This window comes from Mobula hypostoma, chromosome 16 (genome assembly GCF_963921235.1).
Source record: "Mobula hypostoma chromosome 16, sMobHyp1.1, whole genome shotgun sequence".
In the NCBI taxonomy this organism is placed as follows: domain Eukaryota; kingdom Metazoa; phylum Chordata; class Chondrichthyes; order Myliobatiformes; family Myliobatidae; genus Mobula; species Mobula hypostoma.
The window spans coordinates 56,464,664-56,488,172 of record NC_086112.1 but is presented as its reverse complement, the minus strand read 5'-3'; the positions used below and the strand labels follow the sequence as shown (position 1 = coordinate 56,488,172).

The following is a 23,509-nucleotide window of genomic DNA, read 5'->3' as shown; positions in this document are numbered from 1 at the left end:
ACTGCAGAGTGGCCAGTATTGTATTTATAAGAAAGCTACAGGCAAAATAGAGGGCGTAGGTTTAAAGTGAGTGAAAAAAGATTTAGCAAGGACCTGAGGGGCAACTTTTCAAGCAAAGTGTGGTGGGTACATGGAAGCGGCTGCCAGAGGAAGTGGTAGAGGTGGGTATGTTATGATACTTAAAATATATTTGGACAGTTACATGGAGAGGAAACATTTGGAAGGATATGGGGCCAAATAGGGCTAGCTCAATTTGGCAGCTTTGCATTGATGAGTTGTGACAAAGGGCCTATTTCCATTGCATACAGCTCTGTGACTCTAACCTCCAGGATCTTGCATGTATCAGTCAAGTTCCTCCCTCTTCTAAACTTCATTTGGATTATAAACCTAGCCTGTGGAAACTATTCTCATTAAAAAAAACCACACCTACTTTGAAGTATTATTATAGTAAACTTTCTCTTGACTATTGCCAAAAAATTAGCATTCTCTCTTTAAGGATCAAGTATCAAGAGTAACTTTTTTCACCATATACATTTACAAATATTAGGAAAGTATTGTGTTACATTGGTGCTACATGCAACAAAAAACAACAACGTTCACTAATTATACAGAATAAAGAATTATATAAAAATAAAGTCAGAGGTACAGATGTGGAATAAAATCTGCATAAATACCGGCATGTACACATTTACAATGTAAACAACATTATAAAAAGTGGTTTAAAGTGTTCAGAAGCAGTTAGTGGCACAATGTTGTCAGTAGGTGGTGCTGCTGTCAGGGATTCAGGTTGAACTCTGACCCCAGGAGCTGTTTGTGTGGAGTTCGCATGCTTGCTCTGTGCTGAACCCTGACCTCAGGAGCTGTTTGTGTAGAGTTTGCATGCTTGCTCTGTGCCTTTGGTATGCCTGCCCTGTTTGCATTCTTCAGCTCACTGATGGAGCTGGACGTGATGCGTCAACAAGACATTTTTAAGTGGATGTAACTTGAATGTTGTTCTATTTATTTAACAGTTTCAAAGTTCAAAGTACACTTATTACCAAAGTATGCATACTGTATACAATCTTGAGATCCACCTTCATGCAGATAGCCACAAAACAAAGAAAAATATTTGAACCCATTTTTAAAAAACCCTACACGCCAAGGACCACCAAACCCTCAATATGTGGGGGAAAAAGAACAAATTGTGCAAACAATTTTTAAAAAGTAAACAAATAACACACAAAAGATTAACCACAGAGTCCCTGAAAGTGAGCTCACAGCCACTGAGCCAGATTAGTGCTGAGGCGAGTGAAACCGGTCCAGGAGCCCAGTGGCTGCAGGCCTTAGCCATGGAGCCAGATTAGCGCTAAGGCTTCATTCCATCAGAAAGCTTCATGGTCATTATGTGTAATATTGTGACAAGAAAGATTTAGTGAGTTGGAACAATGATTATCCCTGTTCTGTATGGGATTGGGTTTATGCTGAACCCATATTTCAGAAGTAAAATAAAGATAAATGTTTGATGACAGGCAGATTTCTTCAGTCTCTGTCAACTGATAGAGTTAAAGGCTTTTGTAAGATTACAGAAGGCAGTGTTTACAGGTTAATCCTGTTTCTTGCATTGTTCTTTTGGGAGTTATCATGCAATGAAAATCTTTTGAGGAATAAGATCTATATTGTGATTCAAAGAGTAGCTCTTTGGTCACTGGAGACAAGTGATGAAGGAGGACCTACCTGTTGACTTTCCCTGTGGCACATAGCTGAGGATCTTTTTGTATTACTGAAACTGGATTGTCTCCATTCTTGTTCATCTGTGGCATTAGTGAGAACTAGGTATACTGTTATAAAGCTACGTTAACTATACATTCTGGTACATTGTGGTAAGTTGTATTGTAAAGGATTAATCTTTGTGTGTGTGTGTGCGTCGAATGTCTTCACCACCACGGCCTTGGGCATATGTGACTGGCTACAGGAGCTTCGATTATAACCGTGGGAATACAACAGTGAGAATATGAAAGTTAGGTGAACACAGGGTTGGGACTCACGAAGAGTGGTGACAAGTGATGATTGGTTCGTTGTTTTGAGCTGGTGCTAATGAATTGGTCCAGTTACTGTAGCATTTTCTATCAGTGGAAAATAGTACAAAAGTAGAGCGGTCGCCGATGGGCTTGTCACAAACGGCACTGCGTATTGAATGAGGGGTGTGCTGCAGTGAGAGGGGCCCGTGCACATGTGGAGAATTTTTTTAACTCTTGCTATTCTGTCCTAATTAGCTAAGTTTTGGAGTTCTAAGAAGATAATTGGAATCTATGGGTTTTTTTCTGCCTTACCAAGGCAGGTCCACGATTGGTGTAACGTAATATTTGTGCATGATACATTAGTCCTTATCTGATACATTCCTTTCTTCCTCACATGCTAACTTGGTTTCTTCGTAGACAAATTTATTTATATATTTATTTTGATATAGCACAGAATAGGCCCTTTTGGTCCTTCGAGCCATGGCACCCAGCAATCCTCGATTTAATCCTAGCCTAATCACGGGACAATTTACAATGACCAATTAACCTACGAACCAGTACATCTTTATGGACTGTGGGAGGAAACCCACGTGGCCATGGGAAGAACGTACAAACTCCTTGCAGACAGCAGTGGAAATTGAACCCGGGTCACTGGTACTGTAGAGCATTGTGCTAACCACTATGCCACTGTGCTGTCTCGTTTAACGAGCTTTCTTTCTTCAGTTACTCTGTAGTAGTGAATTCCACATTCTAACTATACAGGATTAAAAAGTTTCTGCTGAATCCTTCATTGGATTTACAGCTGATTGTTTTGTATTTATCACCACTATATTTGATTTCCCTGAGAGGAAACATTTTCATTTTTACTCACCATTTCCTAATCTCAGAGGCTTCTATTCAGCTGCCTCTGAACCTTCTCCTCCTTGCAGTAATTTCTCAATTATGTATTTTGTACTTAAATTGAAGCTGACTGCGAAACCTCACAAGGATTATTTTTGCATTTGCAAATATTGTTTTGACTCTGCAGCTACATCTGCTGAGTAAGGATGTACTAACCCATGCACGGAAATAAACATCCCAAGTCATCCATGAAATCAGAATTACATGAGAAAACGATTACAGAAGTACAGCTATTGTTGTTGGCAAAGAGAGCATTTGTACACTGTAGTTGGCTGTGAGGAGGCAAAGGAAATAGTTTGCACTGTTGTTAAGATTGTGTATTAGTAAGAACTTCAGTGGATGATTGGAGTCACGTCACAGGTTCCAATGAGAAGTGGTGTTGGTGTTCTGATATGAGCTTGCTTTCTTTCAGGAAATGGTGTTTGTGTGTTCAAATGTTCCATAAGCCGGGAGACGGAGAGCTGTCGGGTGGGAAAACAGGCCTTCCTCATCACAGTGGGATGCACCAGTGTGTTACTTCAGTTTAACTTGCTTAATGGTGAGTATGTAATGGAGAGCTTGTGTACCTTCTAATGGATGACTTTCTATAAATTGTTCAGCACCCCTTCTAGGATTTGCCATGAAATCCTCAGTTTGGGTTGAAGCTTGACTCTTTCAGCTGATGCTGTGGGAGTTTGGGGAATCGTGGGACCCAAAAACAATTTGTAATTGAAAAGCAGAGCAGTACAGACTTCTTAGATTGTTTCCTCCTCAATATAAATGGATAAATCCTGACCAGCAATCAGAATCAGGTTTAATACCACTGCCATATGCCGCAAATTCTTTTGTTTTGCAGCAGAGGTATGGTGCAATACATTTTTTAAAAGCTATAAATTACAATAAGACATTAATATACACACACACACACACACACACACACACACACACACACACACAACGGTGTAAAAATTTTAGGCATATGTAAAAACTTTTATAAAGTGAAGATGCTTTAAAGTTTTAAATATCAAAAAAATTACTATAAAGAGCAGTAAACCCTAAAAGCCATATCACGGTAGCATAGTTGTTAGCACAAAACTTTACAGTACAGGGTCCTTCTACACCCATTTCTGTTTCAATTAATCAGATTAGTTCATTCAACTCACTAGTTCATTGATCATTAGCATCCTGTTTGTTATCTGTGTTTCATTGTACACTGGGCTGTATACTGTACCTACAAAGTAATCAAAGTTTTAGATGAAAACTGGTCTATTATTTAATATATCACCTTCATTTTATATATATGTATATATGTGTGTGTGTGTGTGTGTGTGTGTGTGTGTGTGTGTGTGTATGTATATGCATGTTCCAAAAACATTGAGTGTGTGACTTCAGGCTCTTGCACCTCCTCCCTGATGGTAGCGAGGAGGGCATATCTTGGCTGATGGGGGTCCTTAATGATGGATGCCAACTTTGAGACTTTGCCTTTTGAAGATGCCCTCTACGCTGGGGAGGCTTGTGCCCATGATGGAGCTGGCTGAATCAGAACTTCCTGCAGCTTTTTCTGATCCTGTCCCTCTATATCAGGCAGTGATGCAACCAGTTAGAATGCTCCTTATGGTACATCTGTAGAAATTTGCTGGAGTCTTTGGTGATATACCAGATCTCCTCAAACTCTTAATGAAACATAGCTGCTGTAATGTCTTCTTTGTAATTGCAACAATATGTTGGGCCCAGGATAGGTCTTCAGAGCTGTTGACACCCAGCAACTTGAACTCCTCACCCTTTCCACTGTTGATCCTTCATTAAGGGCTGGTGTGTGTTCCCTTGACTTCACTTCCAGGAATCCACAGGCAACCTCGTGGTCTTACGGACTTAGTGACACCACTCAACCAGCTGATCTCTCACTCCAGTATGCCTCCTCTTCACTATCTGAGATTCTGCCAACAACAGCTGTGTCATTGACGCATTCGTAGATGGCATTGGAGCTCTGCCTAGCCACACAGTTGTGGGTTTAGAAAGAGTAGAGCAGTGCACTAATCACACGACTTGGGGTACACTGGTGTTGATTGTCAGCGAGGAGGAGATGTTATTTCCTATCCGCATTGACTGTGGTCTCCCATTGAGGAAGTCAAAGATCCATTTGCAGATGGATGTACAGGGACAGAGGTGATGAAGCTTTTTGGTTGTTACTGAGGGTATGATGGTGTTGAACTCCAGCCATAATCAATAAATAGCAGCCTGATGTAGGTATTGCTTTTGTCCAGGTGGTCCAAGGCCTAGTGGAGAGCCAGTGAGATTGCATCCACTGTAGACCTATTGTGGTGGTAGGCAAATTGCAGATTGTCCAGATCCTTGCTCAGGCAGAAGTTGATTCTGGCCATAACCAACCTCTCAATGCACTTCCTCACAGTAGATGTGAGCACAACTGGGCGACCGTCATTGGGACAGTTCACCCTGCACTGATATGATTTTGAAGCAGGTGGGAACATCCAACTGCTGCAGTGAGAGATTGAAGAAGTCCTTGAACACTCCCGCCAGCTGGCTGGCACAGGTTTTCAGTGCTCTTCCAAGTACACAATTGGGGCCTGTGAGGGTTCACCCTCTTGAAAGATGTTCTGACACCGGCTTCCGACATAGAGATCACAGGGGTCATCAGATGCTGCAGGGATTCACACAGCTATAGTTTTATTCTTTCTTTCAAAGTATGCATAAAAAGCGTTGAACTTATCCGGGCATTCTGTATCGCCGGTCTTGAACACCATAAATATAGCCCTCAGCGACTGCAAATCTCTTGGTTCATCCACAGACAAAGGTCTTGATGAAATCAATGAAAACTGTGGCATATTCATTCAGATTTGAAGAGGAATCCCTGAATATTGTCCAGTCTCCGGATTCAGAGCAGCCCTTTCAGCACTTCTCCGCCTTCCTTTCCTTTCCTTACCTTACCTTCATGGTCCTCCCCACCGATACTGCGGTCCTCAGCCTGGGAGTAGATGTACAGCCAGGTGATCAGAGTTGCCGAAGTGCAGTTATGGCCTCATTGGACTTGTGGCTAGGAGAGAAACATGGGACAACACCTGGAGCAACAGGTCCAGGTTAGGGTCAGTGGGACAAGGTAGAATAAAGTTTGGCACGGACTAGATGGGCTGAAGGACATGTTTTGTCTGTGTGCCATGCTGTATAACAGCCAACAGAGTTCCACGACCAAGGTTGGCCAGTTGTTGATACTTGTTTCTGGTGCATTATTTATATTTTTTTGATCAGGAGCAATGTTGGTATACTTTTATACCATTTTGCATGATCTTATTATTCTAGCTAATGAGAGAAATTTTACTGAATCACTGAATCTTTGTCATATTTTTGTTTGTGCTCCTTGGTAGAATAGATGCACTCCAGTCTGCTTTTCTTATCTACTCCCTTCAGTTTTGCCAGGTTTCTTTTCAAATGCTTCATTAGTTTTCTTCCAGAATAGTATCATAGTGCAATGCAGATTTTAAATGTTCTGTACAATGCTAATCCTTATCTCTGCAGCTCTGGTGACTCCAGCTCAAATCTTCCAGTTCTTGACATCCTGAGTTATCCACTTTGTCCATTTAGTGCTTTCTAAAAGTATTCAGCCCCCATCCCTTTGTTCACATGAATGAGTAACACAACCAAAGATTTTGATCAATTGTAACTGAGAATTTTGATTTTTAAATCACACGCTGCCTCTTTTTTCACAATAGAGGCCAAATACAGGGAAAATTGTAAGCATGCAATACTAAAAATTCAGAAACTGAACTGTCAGCAGTTCAAAAGTTTTCATCCCCCTTTGCTTAGTACTGAGTTGAACCACCTCTCGCAGATATTACAGCCAGTAGTCTTTTTGGATCAAAATCAAATCAAATCAAGTTTAATTACCATTCAGACCATACATGGATACAGTCATTTGAGACAGTGTTCCTCTGGGGCCCAGGTGCACAGCATACATTCAAAATAGTGAGAGAAAAAAAAACATTGTTACGCAAGAAATCACGTGTATAGTCCAAGTCCCTGAGCGACATGCAGATTGATGGTACAGCTCCTGACAATCCAGCCTGTCCTTCTGCCTGTTGAACACCGGAGGGCAGCACTTATGGGAGAGGCCAACTCCCAACCGAGCACAGACTCCATGCTATACTGCCTCCAGCGACATCCTACCTGGACTGCAGCAACAGGCAAGCTGACTTGAGGCCTTGTCCTCACCTCAACCGAGGTCACGCTGCTGTCTCGTCGCCTGTCTTTCCACCAAACAAGGGAAACAGGCCTGCAGCATCTTACTTTATCAATGTCCAACATGGTCTTGCGATTGCAAGAGAAACGTCCGAGATAGTCACTTACGGTTACACCGCACGCTGCTTTCATACACTAATTCCAATGTCTTCGAGTAGCCAGCAGCAGCACGGTCTGCACCCAGGTCAGTTCCTCCGAACCCTCTCTGGCCTTTTCCTTCTGCCTGTGGAGCACCAGCTTCTCCTCTCCCAGCCGACTGCTGGCTTCTTCTTCTCCTGGCCCGCCTGCCGGCTCCTTCAACACCCCGGCTGGTGGTTCCGAACAACAACACGATCACTGATGCGGTAGACCGGCTGTGCCCATTGTTCTTGGAGTCCATAAAAAAAAGCACATTTTAAAAAGAAAAGTGCACCATGGATTGGCCACAAGGGGCCCTGCGTTTGAACGCACCACCATCTTACCAGATAAGTCTCTATCAGCTTTGCAAAACATGAAGGAGCAAGATTTGCCAATTTCTCCTTGTAAAATTGCTCAAGCTGTGTCAGTTTAGATAGGGAGTGGTGGTGGACAGCAGTCTTGAAGTTTTGCCAGAGATTTACAATTGGGTTAGGGTCAGGATCCTGACTGGGCCACTCAATGACATCGATTTTCCTCATTTTAAGCTACTCCATGGTTGCTCTGGCAGTGTTCTTTGGGCCATTGTCCTGCTGAAAGATGAACTTCCTTCCCAGTTTAAGCTTTCTGGCAGAGGCCAGCAGGTTTTTTATCCAGAATCTCTCTGTATTTAGCAGCATTCACCTTCCCATCAATCCTGACCAGGTTTCCAGTCCCTGCTGCTGAAAAGCACCCCATTGCATGATGCTACCTTCACCATACTTTATAGCAGAAATGGTGTTACCTGGCTGATGTGCAGTATTAGATTTACGCTTCTTCCGCATCTTTACAGTATCTTTTAAGTGATGCTTCACAAAGTCTTCACCAGCAAGCATATGCTTCCTTCTAGCCGGGGTTTATTCTTTGCCACTCTTCCAAAAATACCCTTTTTCTACAAAGCCTTAGAGATTCTGGAGCCATCAACTTCATCTCCAGTTGGAGCCACTGACTTCTGTAACTCACTCAGAGTGACTGTTGGCATCTCTTACAAGCCTCTCTTACAAGTGCCATTCTTCTCTGGCAGCTAAGTTTAGAGAGGCGGTCTGACCTAGGCAAAATGGATGTGGTTTCATATTTTTTCCACTTTTTCACAATGAACTGTACTGAGCTCTGAAGTACAGTGTGTTTAGTGTCTTTGAGATGGTCTTGCAAACTTCCCCAGATTTGTGCTTCTCTATTATCATTTATCATTTCTCTGACTTGTCTTGAATGCTCTTTTGTCTTCATTTTGGTTTGGTCTGAAGAAAATCTACCATACTGTTGGACCTTACAGAGAGAAGGGGTATTTATTCTTATGAAGACATTGAAAACAGGTGATACTCCATTTTTTTTACATCAACAAATAGGGTGGGTTGGTAAGGTAATTGCACCTGAGGAAAGTTAGCTTAGTAATTACGAAGGGGATGAATACTTTTTCAGTCTCACAATTTTGGTTTTTAATTTTTCATAAATTGTTGACAGGTTTTGGAATTTTTCTTTTGATTTGACATGATGCACAATGTTTTTTAGTTTGCTCAAAAATCCCACCTCAATACATTTTAAAATTAGAAAATGAGCCAGTAAAATGTGAAAATAGTTGTGGGGATTGAATATTTTTTCAAGGCACCATATGTTCACTTATATTAAATATTTGCTGTTTCAGACATCATTTCAGCAGCATAAGTAAATTATTGCAAACATCTGAGGACCAGCTGAGTAGTTTTCTTCATTTGAATCGCACCACAATTGCTTATAAATGAGTTTTCACGGAAACAATGTAAAGATTGGTGCATCATTAATCTAGATCAGAAACACCATTAATACTTGGGTCACGCTGTGTCATGTAGCGCTGTCAGGAGGGTGTTTCAAAGAATATGGGTGTTTTGTTAGCTTGGAAGGTTTTTATCTCTTCTTTTTTTAGAATGTCCGAACATATTTTCACAGACACATTTATTATCTTGTTTTCAGAGTTCCTTACCTTTTACAATTCTTTAAAGACCTTTAGAAGCTCCAATAAAGCTCCCTCAGCTTTCAGCCAAAGAACAGAAGATGCTTCTGCAGCACAGTACTTCCAGGTATGAACCAGTCAGCTTCGTCATTGATCATTCCTTCTCAGTGACTGAAACACTCGGTCTGTGAATGAAGAAAAGCATTGGAAAGCATAGGCCTAGGAATTTGATTTTACTCGTACTTGGTGTGCTAAATGAGCTGTGTTTTGCCCTGACTCCATATCCAAATACCGCTAAAAGACCAATGGAATTTCAAAATTCCAAATAAACTTGGATATCCTTTATAAAGTTTGCTTTATAATTTCTTCCATTTTAATAATGCTAAAACTCCATTCAAATGCCTAAGAAATTTGACTTGGAAATGAAAGAAAATAATAGTAGGTGAAAGCCTGGGGGGAAACTTAATACCATAGCCGCTCAGATGGAGGTCTGCGAACACACGGAGTGAGCTGATCACTCTGTATCAATTGTTACAATTCATCGTCCATGGTATGAAAAGATAAGCACACCAATGATTCAAATTATGTTAACTGCCAGCAATGACATCTTTAATACATTGGAATGGCGGTGTGGGGGACAGAATTGGTGGTGGTGTTCTTTAACAGATGGAAATAATGGCCCAGTGGATGTCAAGGATAATTCATTACTTTTTATTTAGAAATTAAAAGCAAATCATGGGTCTTGATCTTTTAAATGAATTTTTTTGTCGGAGTTAATTAAAGGCCACATTGCACATTGAGAAAGGTATCACATGCATGAATGCAGAATGATTCCACACCTGCCTAGGGTAAGATTGCAGCAGGAGACAACCCATCCAATTTCCCAGGAAGCAACTGATCAAATGGTTACAAGCACTTCAAAGCATGTGCAGAGTGCACTTTTTGCAGCGATTTTTATACACGTATGTATAATTTGTGCAATTGTGTCCATTTACTAGGCAAGGAAACTTTGCATGCATCACATTAGTTTACTACCTTAAAGAAAAGCGGATGAGGCCGGAATGATCCCACATATAAATTCATTATTTAAGAGCGGGAGTAGGTCCCTTGTCCTCTCAAATCGGCCCTGACACTCCTGTCTATCTGTATTCATATTTCTCACCATTGCTTATCATATATTTATCTACTTTTAGCTCATAAAAGAAAATGAAAGGAGAATCTTTAAATATTTGAGGGAGAGAATTTCAAAAATTCACAAGTGCCTGAGAGAGTACTTGGCTTCATCTCTGCTTTAAAGGGGCAACCTCTTACTTTTAAGTAATGACCATTAGTTCTAGGTTATTCCGCACGTATAAACAACCTCTCCACAGCATTGACTCCCATGGCATTCCATTGATATCAATCTGAAAATGATCTACAGTGACATGCATAAGTTTGGGCACCCAGGTCAAAATTTCTGTTACTGTGAATAGTTAAGTGAGTAGAAGATGAACTGATCTCCAAAAGTCATAAAGTTAAGGATGAAACATTCTTTTCAACATTTTAAGCAAGAGTAGTGTATTATTTTTGTTTTGTACAATTTCAGAGTGAAAAAAAGGAAAGGAGCACCATGCAAAAGTTTGGACACCCCAAGAGATTTGAGCTCTCAGATAACTTTTACCAAGGTCTCAGACCTTAATTAGCTTGTTAGGGCTATGGCTTGTTCACAGTCATCACTGGGAAAGGCCAGGTGATGCAAATTTCAAAGCTTTATAAATATCCTGACTCCTCAAACCTTGTTCCAACAATCAGCAGCCATGGGCTCCTCTAAGCAGCTGCCTAGCACTCTGAAAATTAAAATAAATGATGCCCACAAACCAGGAGAACGCTATAAGAAGATAGCAAAGCGTTTTCAGGTAGCTGTTTCCTCAGTTCATAATGTAATTAAGAAATGGCAGTTAACAGGAACAGTGGAGGTCAAGTTCAGGTCTGGAAGACCAAGAAAATTTTCCGAGAGAGCTGCTTGTAGGTTTGCTAGAAAGGCAAATCAAAACCCCCTTTTGACTGCAAAAGACCTTCAGGAAGATTTAGCAGATTCTGGAGTGGTGGTGCACTGTTCTACTGTGCAGCGACACCTGCACAAATATGACCTTCATGGAAGAGTCATCAGAAGAAAACCTTTCCTGCGTCCTCACTACAAAATTCAGCAGCAGAAGTTTGCAAAGGAACATCTAAACAAGCCTGATGCATTTTGGAAACAAGTCCTGTGGACTGATGAAGTTAAAATTGAACTTTTTGGCCGCAATGAGCAAAGGTATGTTTGGAGAAAAAAGGGTGCAGAATTTCATGAAAAGAACACCTCTTCAACTGTTAAGCATGAGGGTGGATTGATCGTGCTTTGGGCTTGTGTTGCAGCCAGTGGCACGGGGAACATTTCACTGGTAGAGGGAAAAATGAATTCAATTAAATACCAGCAGATTCTGGAAGCAAACATCACACTGTCTGTAAAAAAGCTGAAGATGAAAAGAGGATGGCTTCTACAACAGGATAATGATCCTAAACACACTCAAAATCCACAAGAGGTGCAAGCTGAAGGTTTTGCCATGGCTCTCACCGTCCCCCAACCTAAACATCATTGAAAATCTGTGGATAGACCTCAAAAGAGCAGTGCACGCAAGACGGCCCAAGAATCTCTCAGAACTAGAAGCCTTTTGCAAGGAAGAATAGGTGAAAATCCCCCAAACACGAATTGAAAGACTCTTAGCTGGCTACAGAAAACGTTTACAAGCTGTGATACTTGCCAAAGGGGGTGTTACTAAGTACTGGCCATGCGGGGTGCCCAAACTTTTGCTTTGGGCCCTTTTCCCTTTTTGTTATTTTGAAACTGTAAAAGATGGAAATAAAAAAGTAATCTTGCTTAAAATATTAAAGAAATGTGTCATCTTTAACTTTATGCCTTTTGGAAATCAGGTCATCTTTTACTCGCTTAGCTATTCACAGTAACAGAAATTTTGACCGGGGTGCCCAAACTTTTGCATGTCACTGTATCTATCTTAACTGTTCTGTTAATTAGCCACTCCTCTATCCACATCAACTCTACATTCCTTATGTAGCAACCTTTTTTTTTGTGATACTTTATCAATAATTTCAGGCCTTGTTTCATACCTTGTTTCATTTTAAATAAGGACAAAAACGCTGGAAGCTCTGCAAGTTTCACTTATAACTTGATTTTAACTGACATGTGGCTGTTGTGTTTTACTATTTATTGTTATGTTTATTATTTAGTGTTGCGTTTGTTATGTTATGATTGCACTGCTCCTGAGAAACGCTGTCTCATTCTGCCCTGCAGAGCTAATGTACGGTTAGAATGACAATAAATTTTTTTGAATCTTGAATCTTTTGAAGTCAGGCTGACGCTGTCGAAGAGAGACGGCTTTTTAAAAAATTTTCATCCTGTTTGTTGCATCTTTAAACATATGCAGCAAATTTGTCAAATACAATTTCCCTTTGTAAAACTGTGTTAACTCAGTATGGTGTTTTTATAGTTTCCTAATTATCCGGCCATTTAACTCAATAATAGATTTCAGCACTTGCCCACATTACAGGCTAACACCATTCTGTCTCACAAACTTCTATTTTTTTTTGTTACAAATTTTAGCATATACCAAGGAGGAATCAAATTTAACTCTTCCCTTATTCTCATTCGAACTATATATCCCATTGCAGAATCACAATGTCCTCGTCACAAGTGCTCTTCCACTTATCATTTTCAAACTTGCAAACTCCCTGTACTTTGTTGCCTCATTCAAGTCATTAACGTATGTTATAAACAACGGAGTGTCAAGAACTGATCCCTGGCATATCGCACTAGTTAAATCCTTCTAGCCTGCAAAGGGCCTATTTATTCCAGCTCTTTTTTCCTATGTAACAAAATAGGTGACTTCTCCAGAATCCAATGAATCTTGGTTGATTATAACTCTATTGTTAGTGCATCCATTTTCTCTCAGATGTGGCCCATTAAGTCCAAGTGACCCATCAATCTTCAGCACCATTAGTTTGCCTAGTACTTTTTTTTCTCCAGTGATTCATGTTTGTTTATGTATCCCCATAATTGTCCATAATTATTGAGATGGATTCAGCTTCTACTGTGAAGTCTAATTGCAAATTAATACTTAGAATTTCAGACATTTTCCAGTTTTCCCATTATTCACATCTGGGATCAGAGTTTTTTTTTAAGCTTTCTTCCCTAACTGTAAAAGCTCTTGCTAAATGCTATATGTCATTTGCTTCTTTACACTCATACTTCATCTTCTTTCTGTTATTTTTTACTCATACTTTTGATTACTAAAAAATATCCCAGTCGTCTGACTTATTATTAATCCGTGCAAAATTCAAAATCCTTTTTAATTTGATACTTCTGTGTCCTTTTAATTGATACCATTCTTAATTTCACCATAACTGCTATCTTCTACTTCCAGCCTGGGTTTTCTCCTGTAATGGATAACAAATGAAACTGCAGATCCTGGAATCTGAACAAACAGGAAGGGTCCCTGACCCGAAATGTTGGTTAGCTTCTCTTTCCACTGATGCTGCTTGACTACTTTATTTCAGCATATTTGTTTTAGCTTTTAAATGTTCTCTCTCTTGATTTACCAAGAGAAGCACAGAGATTTGAGTAGGGCAGAAATTAAGTTCTGGATTATCAAAAGTTCAGTGTTTAAGTTGCCCAAAAAAGCAAAATTAAAGCTGCACAGTTCACTACATAAGATTTGGCACACCAATGAATTTGGCAGATTTATGATCTCATGCACATTGCACCCTGTTCATAATGCCCAAGCCAAATGCATGTCATGAAAAGCATTGTAATTTGTGGTTTCTTGTAACATTGGGTTAGGCATCTGGGAGCTATTCTGAATAAGGATCTGAAATGTTAACAGTTTGTCTTTCCACCTGGACTGCTGAATATTTAAGATGTTTCCTATTTTTATTTAAGCAGAGCCATGTTACCGATTGTTAGATCTAATTATAACATTTACACGATTATGACAAAGTTCTGGATATGATTGCAATATCCAACTATAATTATATTTCTTTTACATCCCTGGAGAAACGTTTCCCCAGCTCATTCTGCTGTCTTTAATGCAGAATAAATGCTTGAGGGTTTGAAATGAAAATAACAATCATTTCTTTTAAATTCCATGTGGAGATTGGAAGCCTAAAGCAGCAAAAATTTAAGCACTTGCTTTCCAGAAAGTTAAACCATTTACAGTAAATTTCTGTGATCATCGGTGGGTGTGATATGGAATCAAATTTGTTAGCTCTTTTACTGGAAAAGCTTGCTGTATTCAATGCTGAATGTTTTGTAATGCTCAAATGATCCTTGTTCTCAGCACTTTCCCAAGACAAAAATGCATCATACTGAAAACTGAAAATCTACATCTCTCCTTTATCAGCAATATTCCTAAACAGATCAAGTGTTGTGCTGCAGTGTAAGAGGAGAGCTGCCTTGTTTTATGATGTGCTGAGGACCTGATTGCTTTCCTTGGCATCTGTATCCAGCATCAAGCCAACACTTGGTGAAAACAGGTGATTTCACCACAGTGTCCAGATTACACCACAGCAGTCCCGTTGTTTTTAAAAATAGGATACTGGATTCATCAGCTCTTCACTAAAGTCAAATGTTTGTGTTTTCCATTCAGTTTTATGGCAGCCTATCACAACAGCAGAACATGATGCAGGATTATATAAGGACTGCCACTTATCAAAGAGCAATACTGCAGAATCATGTTGATTTTAAGGATAAGGTGAGTATTCAAAAGTTAGAGTTGGATGGAGTGGACAGGACTGAATCTCTCATCATTGGCTAATACAATTTTCCTAATCCTAAATTTACTTTCAAATTCTGATACAGTACAATTGCAAATGAGCAATAGCCTCTGCTAAAACCCAGCTCTGCAAATTTGCTACTTTAGGTAATTATACTATTTGTTTTAATGTTTATTCTAAGACTTGTTCTAGCCTTAATAGTCTTAAATGCAATACGCACCATTTGAAATGCTGGTCATGAGCATTCAGGTTGACTTAGATCTTAACGTGCACATTTTGAAGTCAATAAGCATATCTTAACAGTAAAACACTACGAAAAGTGAGCCTTCCTTAAGTGGTTGCCCCAAGTCTTCATGGGCATTGAACAGATCTTGTGCACTCAGTGCACATGGAGACTTTGTTTGTTTGGTCTGACAATGTAGAGTAAATAGACAAACTTGAGTTGCATGTGGATTTTGTGGAAGAAGGAAGTTCTGGGACTTCCACCAGTTCACTTGCCATGCATGTGGATGATCTGGGAGCAATTTGGCAACCATTATGAAACGTAAATTAGACATCTGGCCATTCCAGCCAGTGGTTTTCCACTAGAGCTCATAACTATACCGTTATGTGATAGAATTTCCAGGCTTTGGATGTAGAACCATTTCTCATCCATCCCATTACCTGAAGGAGATAATCCTTTTCCCCCACTTCAACCTGAAAAAATATATAATACTTGAGTAACAAACACAGAATGTCTTGAAATGTTGGGACTTTGTTGCAGGAATTAGAAGCAAAGCCAATGACTTTCATCGATGCTGAAGCAATGACTTTCTTCAATGTGAAAGGGGATGAGGATAAAAGTAATTCCTGCAATATATCAGATTACAAGAGGGATTATATGAGAAAAGAGGCAAAGTGCAAAATAGGGAGGACAAGATAAAGATTAATTTAGATGTGGTAAAAGGGGAATTAAAAAAATCACTTGGAATTTTGTAGGTTTTCTTTTATCCATTAATCTAATCAAGAACTTGACAAATGTCCTCCTGCAAGATTAACATGTTAAAGGAATATGGTGTAACTATAATTTAAACAAACCGTCCAAAAAATTAATCTCTGCTCCATAGTGCTCCATGTATATTCCATACCAGCGAACATCTGGTTTACTCCACTGTTGAACAATGATTCTTTTGAGCTCAGTGGAGTGGAATTTTAGGAATAGAAACACAGATCCCTTTCTGTTCTATGTCCAATGAATTTACAGGCAACTGTTTCTTCATGTACATGTTTATTCATGCCAAATATTAATATTTATAAAAGTACATAACTTTAATTCTATTAAGTAAGTTCTACCATAAAGCTCTCCCTAACTGCATTCCTCATTGGTGGATGTGTATGTCTTTTGTGTCTTTTCTACTGTAACTTGCCGCAGAATCCCATAGTTTAACCGTATTATTTGTCAGTCATTGGCTGAGCTCGAAACCTGTAATTATGTACCCATCTGACTAATCCTGAAGGACTTATTCACATTGCATTAGCTTTTGTAAAGGGTGTTTGGAACTTATTCAGCACACACTAAACTTTCGAACAATAGGGGAAAAAATGAGTTCTGACTTTTGTTATTTAAAGGTTGTTCTTGATGTTGGCTGTGGCTCCGGAATACTTTCATTCTTTGCAGTTCAAGCAGGAGCTAGGAAGGTCTATGCTGTGGAAGCCAGCTCGATGTCAAAGTATGCAGAGGTACAGTACGGATATACTACATGGATTATGTATTAATAGATGCGCAGTTGACTTTAATGATTTAACTGCTATTTTGTAATCGTCTTCAAAAGGCAGATTTAACAGAGGATTTGTATTTTAATGGAAATATTTCTACAAATTTCCTTGCACTTATTAGATTGGCTCATATGATGATCTCTCATTTCTGAATCAGGGTAGTATGAACCCTGTGCCCAATCTAGGCTTGAACCACATCTTTTTTTTTTATGTTTAGTACACATTCTTTAATTTCATCCAATTGCCACTTTCCCCTTGGATAATACTACAAATATAACGCCGATTCACAACGAGTCTAGTTGGTTTCATGCAGGAAAGGCAATGACATACAGTGCACAAAATGGTGCTGATTTTACATGCATAGAAATAAAGATTTCTTTTGAATAGCTATTTATTAGTGTGTGTGTGTGTACATGGAATTTCTCAAAGATGACAATGTGCCATCTCTAGTAAGCCTCCAGTGTTCCAAGTATTTTTAGAGTATATAATTTAAAAAAGGTTTTTAGACCATAAGGGCATAGGAGCAGAATTAAACCATTTGGCCCATCGAATCAGCTCGAATCATAGCTGATTTATTATCCCTCTCAATCCCATTGTCCCCATAAACTTTGACACCTTACTAATCAAGAACCTATCAACCTCCATTTCAAATATACTCAATGACTTGGCCTCCACAGCTGACTGTGACAATGACTTCCACAGATTCACCATCTTCTGGCTAAAGAAATTCCTCCTCATCTCAGTTCTAAAAGGATGACCTTCTATTCTGAGTACATAGGGAACATGCTCTCCACATCCACTCTATCTAGGCCTTTCAATGAGAGCCACCCTCATTCTTCTAAACTCCAGCGAGTAGAGGCCCAAAGCCATTAAGCACTATTTTCAATGTATAACTTCACTAGATCAAAGCATGAGTCATTATATTACCTTTGTTCTGATCTCTGCTTCTGAGCATTGCTAGGTTACCCAAGGTCTGGAGAAAAAAATACTGAGGTAATTGGAAGTACAGAGATGTTTTGTGACAGCAGGGTACATTACTGTCATGCCCTCCAATTAAAGTGAATAACTTGTCCAGAGTCAAATAAAAGAGAAGATAAATAGTGCACTTCAGAGAATGACTGTGGAGCTTTCCAAGAAGGATCAGATATGTGCCATCGTGTATTTCTGCCAATGTCATTGAAGAAAATTTGGTCAAAATGGATCAAGCATCCACATTGTTACACACAAGAACACAAGATATAGGAGCAGGAGCAGGCCATCCGGCCCATCGAGCCTACCCCGCCATTCAATAAGATCATGGCTGATCTGTCAGTAAACTCAGCTCCATCTACCTGCCTTTTCCCCATAACCTTTAATTCCCTTACTATGTAAAAACCTATCTAACTGTTTCTTAAATATATTTAGTGAAGAAGTCTCAACTGCTTCCCTGGGCAGAGAATTCCACAGATTCACCACTCCCTGGGAATAACAGTTTCTCCTCATTTCCGTCCTAAATCTTCTCCCCTGAATCTTGAGGCAATGTCCCCTAGTTGTAGTCTCACCTAACAATGGAAACAACTTTCCTACTTCTATCTTATCTATCCCTTTCAAAATTTTGGATGTTTCTATAAGATCCCCCCTCATCCTTCTGAACTCCAGAGAGTACAGTCCCAGGCGACTCAATCTCTCCTCATGGGTTAACCCCTTCGTCCCTAGAATCAACCTGGTGAACCTCCTCTGCACTGCCTCCAAAGCCAATATATCCTTCCTTAAGTATGGAGACCAGAACTGCACACAGTACTCCAGGTGAGGCCTCACCAGTACCCTGTATAGTTGCAGCGTGGCCTCCCTGTTCTTGAATTCAATCCCTCTAGCAATGAAGGCCAATGTTCCGTTCGCCTTCTTAATAACCTGTTGTACCTGCAAGCCAACCTTTTGTGATACATATACAAGCACTCCCAAGTCCCTCTTCACAACAGCATGCTGCAATCTTTCACCATTTAAATAATAATCTGCTCTTCTATTATTCCTTCCAAAGTGGATGATCTCGCATTTACCAACGTTGTATTCCGTCTGCCAGACCTTGGCCCACTCACTTTACCTACCTATATCCCTCTGCAGACTCTCCACATCTTCTGTACAATTTGCTTTTCCACTCAGTTTAGTGTCATCAGCAAAATTTGCTATGCTACACTCAGTCCCCTCTACCAAATCATCAATGTAAATGGTAAACAGCTGTGGGCCCAGCACCGACCCCTGCGGCACCCCACTCACCACTGACTGCCAACCAGAGAAACACCCATTTATACCAACTCTCTGCCTTCTATTGGTTAACCAATCCATCATCCAAGCCAATACACTTCCTCTGACTCCACGCATCCGTATCTTATTTATAAGTCTCTTGTGCGGCACCTTCTCGAACGCCCTCTGGAAATCCAAGTATACGATATCAACCTGGTCCCCTCTATCCACTGCACTCATTATGTCCTCAAAGAACTCCAGTAAATTTGTCAAACAGGACCTGCCCATTTTGAATCCATGCTGCGACTGTCTAATGGAACCACTCCTTTCTAAATGTTTCGCTATTTCTTCCTTAATGACAGCTCCAAGGATTTTCCCGACTACAGATGTTAAGCTAACTGACCTATAGTTGTCCGATTTTTGCCTATATCCTTTTTTAAAAAGTGGCTGAGCTGAAAATTTCCTTTAACCAGTGGATAGGAGGAATCTTTACAAAATCGGTTTGGAGGGCTGTGGAGGTCTCCAGGAGTTGTGATTTGGCATTATATTTGTAGTATTATCCAAGAAGGGAAATGTAGCCATTAAATGAAATTAAGGAATGTGTACTAAACATAGATGTCAACCCTGAAGAAGCATCTATTAATGTACAGGTACACCGATAGAGGGTTTGCTGCACACTTTACATTTTGTTGAGATAACTGGGAAGATTAGTAAAGGGAGTACTTGTCATCCATATGGATTTTCAGAAAGCATTTGAGAGCATGTAGAAAGCTGGTGAGCATAATTGGTAAGAACCATCAGGAAAAGACGTCAATGGTGGCAGAGACTGGAAAAAATGGCCCAAGGATAGAAAGCTATGTTGTGATATGTTTGTTTTTCAGATGGAGAATAATGGACAGTTCCCGCTGAAACGTTGCTGGGATGTGCTTTTTTTCCAAATAAATTGTGTACATTACAGCAAGGCTTTGAAAAAACCTGTCACTAATGCATAGCTTCATTCTTGTGAACTGTTCTTAGTTTCACAGCTGCTCCTTTGATGCCTGAAGTGTAAAGTGAATCCACCAGGTAAATCAATGCTGGCAACGTTCAGCTACATAGAAAACAGCTGTTCTTTAGTGTTCATGGCTGTAAGTTTATAAGTGCTCAGAGACCCTGGAAATTCTGAACAGGAAAGAAAAGGTGTGTGCTAAATGAATGTACTGGAATCAATAACCCTGTGACTGTAAACCCTTCAATTTTAATCAACTGCATTACTCTGGGATCTTTTCAGATCCTAATGTTCTCATTTCAACTATGTTGGCATCTTTCTTGTGCATCGTGTTTTAAAGGATAGTAAGGCAATTTGAGATTGTTACAAGGATCTACCCCTTAGTAATAATGAACTGAGAGGCACAGAGAGAATCTATATTTATCAACAAGTAACCTTTATTGTCTCAACTAAAAAGCACATCGGTTCACAGACTAACTACGTGTGTGCACGACCACTAGGATTCCCTGACTCTCTATGAACAGTAAAGGAAGAGAAAAGGTATTACCTGGGATAGGAGTCTATGCTAGCCAGGCGTTCCTTGTGTCTGTGGGGTCCTCTACATCCACGATGGTTGGTATCTGGAGAGATACCACTCCTTCGTATTTGAAGCTCTTCACTCTTAATGGTGTTCCCCATCAGTTCAAATGATGCATCTCCATTCCTTTGGCTCAAGGTCACCTTATTGGCTCTGGTCCAAGGCTACAAGCAGCATTGTTCTATGGTCTCTGCCCCAGCCCTATGCCTTTGTTCTTTTTTCAACTCGGTCAAACTAGGTGACCCAGGCACTGAGTCTATCGAGATTACAGATTGCTTCTCCAGCAAGCCTGCCACTTTACTTATTACATAGCTACTTATCTGAGAATGATTTCAGGTTCAGCAGGTTATTAACTGAAACTCCTCGTGTCCACATTTAATTGTTCTGATTAAATTATCCCAGTTAAAAAATCAGTTCAAAGAGTTGGAGCTGCAAGGACAGTCTCACAAAATGGCCACCTCCATATTTCTTCAAGCTCATGGCAAAAACAAAGACAACTGGTTCATCTACTCCTACTGTCCTTGATTCATCTGAATTCACTGATTTGCAGACTGTAGTTCTTTCTGGGCAACAAGATATAGATGTTTGGGATCATGGAAGCCATGATCTCACTAAGATAGGATTACTAATTAGCTGCTTACAATAGAAGTGGTCCAGTATGTAATATGAAGATGTCAGAGTGTTACAGATGGACCAACCCATAAAGTTAAAGCAGATAGAGAAAGAGCTGTTGGACTCTTGGTAATGTGCAGGGAGGGAAGTGAAAGTTGATGGCATCAAGTGGGTAAAAAAAGATCTAGCTGTCAAAACAAGGCATGGTGTGAATTCATCTTAGCCCCATCTCTCCCCCTCCTGTCTTCTCCTATCATTTCGGATCTCCCCCTCCCCCTCCCACTTTCAAATCTCTTACTATCTCTTCTTTCAGTTAGTCCTGACGAAGGGTCTCGGCCGGAAACATCAACTGTACCTCTTCCTATAGATGCTGCCTGGCCTGCTGCGTTCACCAGCAATTTTTTATATGTGATGGTGTAAATTCTGCCATGAATGTCTTCCAGTCTTATTTTCCTTAAATATTCCTCTACATGAAATTCTGCCCATAAATATTGCCCATTCCATTCCCTATCCTAAACACAACTGCTCGGAATGTGAAATGGAAGAGAAAACACAGTCTTGTAGAGTGTGATAACAATAAAATAATGTAATCTGAAGATAAAACAACGTAAATACTGAAAAATAACTAATCAAGAGATCCATTTTATTAAAGTTCTAATTTGACATTCTTGAAAGATATATTGTTTTCTTTTCATGATACCACATGGAAGACTTACTGCCCGTTACACCACTGGCAATGTATGTCTCCTATCTCTGGCGGTGTTCATGGCTTTCTTCATCATGTCAATAGCTTCCTCTCAGTTTTCACTATTCTCAGTCATGCAAGTCCCAGCTGGAGACTCAGGAATACTATCACACTCAGTTGTAGAGGGATACTTCGTTGCTGTTTCTGTAACAATTTTGTTTTATCAGTCAGGGTTGTCACCCCTGAGCTGAAGCCCCAAACCTGGAGCAGCGGTGGACCACTCATAGTCTGGCTTCTACCCTTTAACCTGTTTGGCATGGGTGACCCTACCAAGAGCCAAAGTATAACGCCCTGGGTTGAGCCGATATTGCTCTCTGGATCTTTGAGGCATGCAAGCCTCTAACCCCTACGACAAGGTTGTGGTCCTCTTGGAGGAAATGTAACATTTTGTGCATTCACCAGACTGCTCACTAGTGCAATTTTCCAGTAATTGTTGCCAAGCACATGCTGTGCAGAAATCTAATCACTCCCTCTGCTGCAATGTGTTGGAGATTGCATTATTTCAAAGAGTGGATCGTAAAAGTGCAAACTACTGAACAACGATTTTATTCCACATAGAGTGCAGGGTGTTGGGCTTATAAATTGACTTATTTTTCAATCTGAAGCAGATATTGAATTCTAAGACCTCCCAGAGAGTAGCAATTGCATTCACTGTCTTTGTGAAGATTAGATGCTGGTCCAGTAGTTACACATAAACAATCATCTGTGGATGCTGATGTATCTTCATTCAATTAAATGGAATCTCAATAGTTCACTGCAAGTTTCTAGTAGATGGGGTTTAATAACCTAAGCAACTATGTTTTCTTAAACATTATTTTATTAAAATAAAATCAATATCTGTAAAAAAAAATCAGTTCCATTTTTGCTGTCAATTAAAGAACTTGCTTCAGTGATTTTCTTTTTTAGAAAAGAAAGTATTTGCTTTAGAGATTCAGGTTTTTACAAAAAAGCAACAGTTTATCATGGATTACAAGGAAACCTTTAAATGATTGATGTTGACTTCCAATTAATAATGAACTAGACATCAAGCAATGGCTTCTTATGATTGATCCTGACCCACCTACTAGATACCAGCAGCTTGTATTTATTTTCTGATTCCTTTTATCCCCATACTTTTCCTCATGACTTGAAAAGTGCTGCTTGAATGAATTGGTATTATGAATCATCGCATTCATGAAAGAGCCAAGTTACACGGAACAAAACGTACGCATGGAAATAAACAGGAAATGGAAACGTGAGGTTTAACCTGACTGCCCAGGAGATATTTACTGACATAGAAATAAAAACAACATAAACTTTATCTGAAGTATATATAATGGTAACAAAGTTTAGAAATTTTCTTCAGCTAAAAGTAAAGAAATATCATAGAATCATTACAGAAAGTTCTGCAGGGTGTCTGCTGCAAGAGCAGGGCAGTTAGTTCATTTGGTTGACTCTTTCCCTGTGGCGGTACAGGCTTCTCTTGTATTATCCAATTTCTTTTTGAAAACTATGATCGTCAGGTAATGAATTGCTGATCATATATGTTAAGGTTTTTTCCAGCTCATCTTTCAGTCACCTTGAGTCACTACCAGTAGAAATTATTCATCTTTATTTACTT

General features: G+C 39.8%; 1 protein-coding gene across 1 annotated transcript in view; it reads left to right on the top strand.

The window, feature by feature from the left end:
* The window catches only part of carm1l (coactivator-associated arginine methyltransferase 1, like), a 66,538-nt gene that overhangs the window by 23,119 nt on the left and 19,910 nt on the right, over positions 1-23,509 (top strand). The window contains exons 2-5 of the mRNA XM_063068985.1: positions 3,310-3,435; positions 9,228-9,334; positions 14,886-14,990; positions 16,621-16,731. Coding sequence (XP_062925055.1) covers positions 3,310-3,435; positions 9,228-9,334; positions 14,886-14,990; positions 16,621-16,731 — 449 coding nt within the window. The remainder of the gene's footprint in view (positions 1-3,309; positions 3,436-9,227; positions 9,335-14,885; positions 14,991-16,620; positions 16,732-23,509) is intronic.